This window comes from Pyrus communis, chromosome 9 (genome assembly GCF_041283825.1).
Source record: "Pyrus communis isolate YQ-2024b chromosome 9, ASM4128382v1, whole genome shotgun sequence".
NCBI lineage: Eukaryota > Viridiplantae > Streptophyta > Magnoliopsida > Rosales > Rosaceae > Pyrus > Pyrus communis.
The window spans coordinates 7859873-7867061 of record NC_142573.1 but is presented as its reverse complement, the minus strand read 5'-3'; the positions used below and the strand labels follow the sequence as shown (position 1 = coordinate 7867061).

The 7189-nt window shown below is 34.1% G+C and overlaps 1 protein-coding gene across 1 annotated transcript; it reads left to right on the top strand.

The window, feature by feature from the left end:
• Positions 1–3109: 3109 nt before the first annotated feature.
• Positions 3110–5144, top strand: LOC148694161 (uncharacterized protein At4g26485-like). Its single transcript, XM_088699631.1, has 3 exons — positions 3110–3336; positions 3624–3828; positions 4543–5144. The coding sequence occupies exons 1-3, from the start codon at positions 3198–3200 to the stop codon at positions 4886–4888; spliced, it is 690 nt and encodes a 229-aa protein (XP_088555757.1). The 5' UTR covers positions 3110–3197; the 3' UTR covers positions 4889–5144.
• The last annotated feature ends 2045 nt before the right edge of the window (positions 5145–7189 follow it).

Here is a 7189-nt window from a genome sequence, read left to right as displayed (position 1 = left end):
AGAGAGAGAGAATGCAAGAGGCTATGACAGTTTGTTCCGTGGAGAAAAAACTCTCCTTTTTAGAGGCTACAATCTAAGAGGTTGCCGAAACAGAAGGGTTAACAAAAACACATTTCAACAAGACGTTTTACTATTTACAGCTTCCTTCTTGTCAATTTGCTCACTTGGAGACAGTTGACATTGAATTGAAAAAATCAATGGAAGTCAGAACTGCCAACCATGAAATCTGAACTGCCTTTTGTATATTGGCATTTGATATTTGTACTTTTTCAATTGTTCTATCGTACATCGTCTTTCTATCTCAAATTTGAGATCCTTGTTTGCTTTCTGTTTTTTGGTTTTTCTACGGAGGAAACTAAGAAAAGTAAAAAATTTTTTGGCAGGAAAAGTAAATTAATTAAGAAATTATATTTTTATTGGACAAACGATCTACATAAATTTATTTAGTCATAATTTCAATATATTTTTTAAGTGATTTATTGACACCCTATAATTTGTCGAATAAACTCCACTGAACTTTTAATATCAAATGACTGAACTCTACATATTAAGGGAGAGGAGAAAAGTGGCAAATCATTTATAATACCAAATTTTGTCCTTCCTTATTTGGAACCTCAAAACATTAAAATTGATTAGTTAAGGTTAAACTAGTAATTTCATAAACCCACTTAGTGGGTAGTTACTTTCATTTGTTATTTTTAATTAAAAAATAGATCCAACAAAAAATAAATAAAGACAAATTGGAAAACGCGTAGACTATATTTGATGCTTTTTGAAATGTTTTCTGCAAAAAAAACATATATTTTATATTTGCTTTAAAAAGCACTTTAAGTTCTTTTGAAAGAAAATTAGTTTCACTAAAAGCGTTTTCAGTCATTTTAAACACCCTTCCAAACGAGTCATTAGTACTTTTTTTTTTTACAAACGATATTATCTATACTAAGGGGGTGGGGGAGTAGGCTAAGCCTCACAATGGGTTAGCAATAATGTGGTTCAAATTTGCCTCTGGCGATAATTGAATTTAAGACATCTCACTTACCAGTAAAGAGAAATACCATTAGACTATAATATTAAGTGTCAACAAGCCATTACAACTTATAGTCTACTTTTCATGTGGGCGTACTCTTTGTCCATTTTCATCTAAAATTTTGTGGAGAAGTATGCATTTGGTCAAAATTTTAAACCAAATCATGTGTCAACAATAGGAAATAAGCACGTTAATCAACGTTTAAGTAATAATCCAGTTATCAACAACCACATCATTTGGTTTGCACATTTAGTTTAAAAAATTTGATCTCCCTAGCATTACCCTTAGCCGTCACATTTGACCCAATAAATTAGACAAAATGATTGAGACCGTTATATCAAATCCAAAATTTGTGGAGAAGTATTATACTCTCTGTCGGGTAATACTAGGGAGACCAAAATTTTAAACCAAAATTGCAAACCAAATGTGTGTCAATAATAGGAAATAAGTACGTAAATCAATGTTTAAATAATAATCCAGTCATCAACAACCACATCATTTGGTTTGCATGGTTGGTTTAAAAAATTTGGTCTCCTTAACATTACCCTTAACCGTCACATTTGATCCAATAAATTAGACAAAATGATTGAAACTGTTATATCAAATCCAACTTTTCAATATGTTTTAGCATCGAGTGCCCGCAAGCAAAGCCATCTCTGAGCTTTTGGGAGCCGTGTGCAAAATTTATAAGGAGGCCCTTCTTAAAACAGTATTCCAAAAAAAAATTGAACAAAGTATTGATGCTAAAATACAATAGCTAAAACTGAAACACACTTAAAAACTCACACTAATTATTAGTTTTCAAATATCATTAAATGTAAAGAATGTTACAAAAATAACCATATTACTAAATAATCAATAATTAGTTTAACTTAAGAAACCAAATGGACAACAAGTGGCCCTCTACCATAGTGATGGAGATGAGTGTTGCCCTTGTACCATGATGTGGGTTCAAACCCCATCGGCTCTCTAGTCTAACATCTAATCAAACAATTAAACCTTCATAATCAATTTTGTCTAAACAGTTACCTTCAATCGATATCAAAGCTAACCCATTTAACCTTTCCTGCAACATGATTTATCGCAAATATGATTTTAATAACTTTAACTTTGAGAACAAATCAACCCGTTAGGAGCATCCTCATGATTATGATTTTCATCAAGGTCGTCAACAATTTCATCATGGCCTAAATCACCAACTAATTCCTCATTGTCATTGTGTAGTTCATTAGCTAAATCCTCCGTTCTCCCTTTGAATTTCAGTACAACCACCTCCACCCTATCTTCCTATTCCTCATAGACGAACAACGACGACAACCCAGATTTCCAAATCGAAAAATAACCAATTCCAATTGGAATAAAAACCCATTTGGAGCAATCTACCTCTGTATTAGAGAGCAATCTCCCTCGTGTTTCTCTCTCTTCTTTCACTGTGCTTCTCTCTTTTTCCACCTTCTGTTTCTCACTCTTTCCTAAGGAGATGCCACCAAGCAACTGTCAAAGGTTTTGGTTTTTGATGGGGGGTGGAAGGAGATTCTGCCATTCTGGTGCAAGCTAGGGTAGGCAATTAAGGAAACATGCTGGTTTTCTTTAAAAACATATTAATATTTCTTTGAAAAAAAAAACATTACAGGTTATTTTAGGAATAATGATAGGTGGAGAAATAACATTTTAATTTTTTATGGCAGGTGAAATTATAACATGAGTGTAAAAATAGAACAATGAAATGGATTTATTAGGATTCTTATTAAATTGCTTAAAAGAAAAAAAGTGGGTAAGCTTTTTTGAGAAAAAAAAGTGAGAAAGTTGGAAAAGAGGCAATCGTATTTGTAAGTCCCACTTGAACTTTTTTTGTTGGGTACCCTTTTGCGGTCGAACACTTTGCTCCCCAAAAGACGCCCCGGCTCACAAGTCCTCAACAAAAATCGACACACATGACACCGCTTTCATGGGCCTTATGGCGTTACTTTCGGGAACAAACTGAAAGGACCAACATACCAAAAGGCTCAACAGATCCGTAAGCCCAAATCTCTCTTCTATAAAACAAATAAATAACTGTTGCACTCTCTGGAAGGGTGTCTGCTCCGTCATGGTGTTTTGATCACTGGGAGTCCTCCTTCTTTCCACTAACATTGACCTTGTTTTACTTGAAATCTGCAACTAAGCAAAAATGGAGAGGTGGATTGAGCACTACAACAGCTCTCAAGAGATACTGCTTGTTGGGGAAGGTGACTTCTCGTTTTCTGCTTGCTTGGCTCGAGCTTTTGGGTCTGCTACTAACATGGTGGCCACTTCTCTTGAATCCCAAGGTAACATTTCTCAAACCCTAATCTTTTATGCATATGGGTACTCATTTGATGTAACTTTATGGAATTTATAATTTTGGGTTTCTTGAGTTTTCTGCTTTTCTGTGATTTATTTGATGAAAGTTTCTATCTTTAGGTACAATTTTCAAATGGGTACTCATCGGATGTGTATAAAATTGTTCCTCTGCATTTTTTGGCAATAAATTAAATTTTGAGTTTGTTTGATTTTCTTGAGATGTTTTCCGTCGATGATTTGGTGCAAGATTGATCGATTCGACTTGATGTTTTAGGTTCTTTGTTGGCAAAACACTGGAGCAGTTGGTCACATTTGGAAGAGTTGAGGAGGATGGGGTGCTTGGTGCTGCATGGAGTTGATGCGCATAAGATGGACCTCCATCCTGTCCTCAAATGGAGGGAATTTGATGTCATCATCTTCAACTTTCCTCATGCAGGTCATTACTCTTGGTTACGTGAAAAGGACTATGAGCTTATTCAGTAAGTCACTAATTCAATTAACATTTCATTTTTTTTTGTCCATGCTTTTAATGTCACACTAGGTAATTTTATTTGCATTCATCATTTATGTAGTCTAATTCATCATAGTATTCAATTCATGGGGAGTAAGGCCTTGGATTCGCTGACAAATACGAAAACATTCTTTGGTTACAATTCAGGAAGATGTCCCAAGTTCGAACCCTATCCTCCAATTGCATAATACACAAGTTCCCCTTTCTTGCGAAACAATGATGAATTGATTGTGTTATATAGGAACCAACCTTTTGCTCTTTTAAGACAAACGATATTGGGGAAGGGGAATCGAGTTTGGGAATACAGATGTTGGGGCTCTTAACTAACCGAGTTACAAGCCTCTCACATGTGTGAACTAACTATATATATGGTAGAATATTGCACATTGTTTTCAGCTAGTTGAATTTGGCATTTTATTGGAAAAGAAAAAAGAGAAGTGGTGAGTGCTATCATCCAAGGCATGCTATAGTTCCAAATTTTTATGAAGTATTTCAGGCATGGTTAATCAATTTTGTGTAACGGGCTGCAGGGAGATAAGTATGGTAGCTCTATAAACCGCAGATTCTTTAAGCTTTCACCTATTCATATCATTAAATTTCATATACCATCATTAATGCACTAATTAGTTACCTAATTGCTCTTCCCTTGATGTTTATGGATTTTGGGGTTCAATGGATGTAGAATGCACAGGGAGTTGCTGAAAGGATTTTTCGAAAGTGCCCGTTGCATGCTTAGCTATGGTGGGGAAATTCATGTTACAACCCGGGATGACTACCCCTATCACAGATGGAATGTGGAAGGACTTGCAGAGGAAGCTGGCCTGATCTTGAGTGATAAAGTGATCTTCAATAAATCGGACTACCCTGGCTACCAGAATAAGAGAGGCGGCGACATCAAGGGCAACAAAACATTTCGTCTCCGAAATTGTTACACCTTCATATTTTCTGTGCCAGATGGGAGCACTTCTGATCAAATGTCTCTTTGCAGTGAAATAACCAGCAGTGGCAGTTATTATATGAACATGTGAAGTGTTGGTAAGCAGAATGTGGTGCCATTAGGCCTATGGAGAGGATCATCTTATATCTTTTTGGGAACTGTACTTTTGGAATTCTGAATAGTTTCAGCTGTGTGCATATGGCTTTGTAAAAGATTTGATCCTTAACCTTTAGAAGTATGCAAGCTCTGTGCCTGTGAAAAAAACCTTTTTTGATCATTAGTGTGCCTTGCCAACAAGTCCGTTGCTACGATTTTGCTTTTTAATGTAGTAGTTAAGCTTGTAGAAATTCCATGTGCAGGATGTTCGACAAGATTTTGTATTAATAACACCTTGATTAACATAACTCCTTGAAGTAAATTTATACTTAATTGGATCATAACTCCATAATCTCCAAACACAAAGGAAATGAAAACATTGAAAGTTATTACTAGTAAGCCTCATAGAATGACAACTACAAAACTAATGGCGCGTTTAAGTAAGGGTAATGGGAATAAAAAAAAAGGGAATTGAATTCCGATTACAGATTACACCGATGTTTACTAACGTGGGAGGAATCAAAAATCGTGTGGAACCCAAATGAATTCCGGAATCACACTCCGGAATTTCCCGGAGTCGGATTCTCTAGTAACAGGTGGTAATTGAATTCCTTGAATTGGTGTCCTCCAAATGGGAGGCAGTGGCAGGATCTGTGGTTATCTGAATCGATACTTCTGCTCCTGCTCCCGCTCCCTCAGTATTATGAAGGGCGGCCCGTACTCATCGAATGCCAGCGCCATTGCTGCACCAACACCCTCTTCACAAATCGAACCGCAATGCTTCTCGATTCACTTGTTCCCCTCACTCTCACTTCTCTTCTTCCCTCTTCGGACTAGGTCTAGGCCCTTCTCTGCTTAAAGCATCTGCTTTTATATGGGAGTGCTCTGGAAGTCGGTGAAGAAAAGATGGGGATGAGAGGATGGTAGGGAGAAAAGATAAAAGTTTGTAAAGATAAATTTAATTTTATATAGATAAACTTAATTTTCAATGATTATAACATTAAAATAATTTATTTTTAATAAGGACAATTTAGTAATCAAGTTAGTTTTAATTCCGATTCTAATGAATTAGTAAACAATCTACATGGAACTAATATCATTTGTATTCCTATTCCAGTTTAGTTTAGTAAACAATTTTAACAAGAATCTAATTGTTAAATTATTATTAAAATATTAATTAATGTACTTATTTTTTATTTATGATACATTATTTATGTTATAAAATATAATCCAATTTATTCGACCTAGGTTTACTCTTCTTGCATAAGCCAGTCTACTACAATCCTTGAAGCCATCTGCAAATACATCCGCTGGCAGGCATGAAGACGACGAACACAATGATGTCTCCATTTTATCTTTTTCTTTTTCTACTGCTTTCCCTTTTCTTTTTCCTTTTGCTTTTGGTGTTCTATCTTCAACTTTTAAATTAAAATCTAAAACTTTAAGTTTTAAATTAGTTTTAAACTAATGGTTGGGTTTAAAATAAATTTGAATTAAAACCTAAAATTTAGACAAATTTAATCCAAAATTTAGGTCAAGGTTAAAAGGCTGGCCCATCAAAAGTTAGATTTTAAACTAACACAATCTTTCTCTAATTGTTGGGTTTAAAAATAAGTTCTGAGTTAAAACAGAAAATTTGGGCAATTTTAAAAATTTATATACATTAAATCCAACGGCTAAGATTAAATATGATCAAATTTAATAAAAACAATAATCTATCGACTCAAAATTAAATCTAAAAATTAAAACAATTAAAAAATATTTAAATAAAAATTCATCTAAAAACTCTATAAATACATGTTTCATAGGGTTTGTTTAGTGAATTTTCAACTTTTCTCGGAATTTAAATATTTTTAAAATGTTTATAAAAATAAATTATGATATTTTACAACTATTAGAGCAAAAGCATAGTTTTGTTTTAAAGTTTAAATATTTTAGATTAAAAATTTTAGATTTTAATCAAAAAGTTAGAGATTTTATGATTAACAAGACTCTAGTTTTCCTCCTCTCCGCAAGGAATGGTCTTTCATAATTCAAAGTGGGAAATGTTTGCAATCTCATGATCACGTCTGGGTGTGATGTCATTGCCTACATAGGCGTGATAGTTTTCAGGCTGACTGTCGGTTGTTAGAAGTGTAAAAAGAAGGGTAATGTTAGAAAAGACTACATTTAGAAGCGTAATGATATTCATACTATATTTTTGTAATATATTTTAGACGATTTTAGGTGGTATTTGATGTGGACAGCCATATTGTTTGAATTAATCAAAATTTTAAATTTAGTTTATTATTTAATA

Coding starts and splice junctions, on each gene's coding strand:
- LOC148694161 (XM_088699631.1), top strand. CDS start 3,198: ATGGAGAGGTGGATTGAGCACTACAACAGCTCTCAAGAGATACTGCTT. Junction 3,337..3,623: donor CACTTCTCTTGAATCCCAAG/GTAACATTTCTC, acceptor TTGATGTTTTAG/GTTCTTTGTTGGCAAAACAC. Junction 3,829..4,542: donor AAGGACTATGAGCTTATTCA/GTAAGTCACTAA, acceptor CAATGGATGTAG/AATGCACAGGGAGTTGCTGA.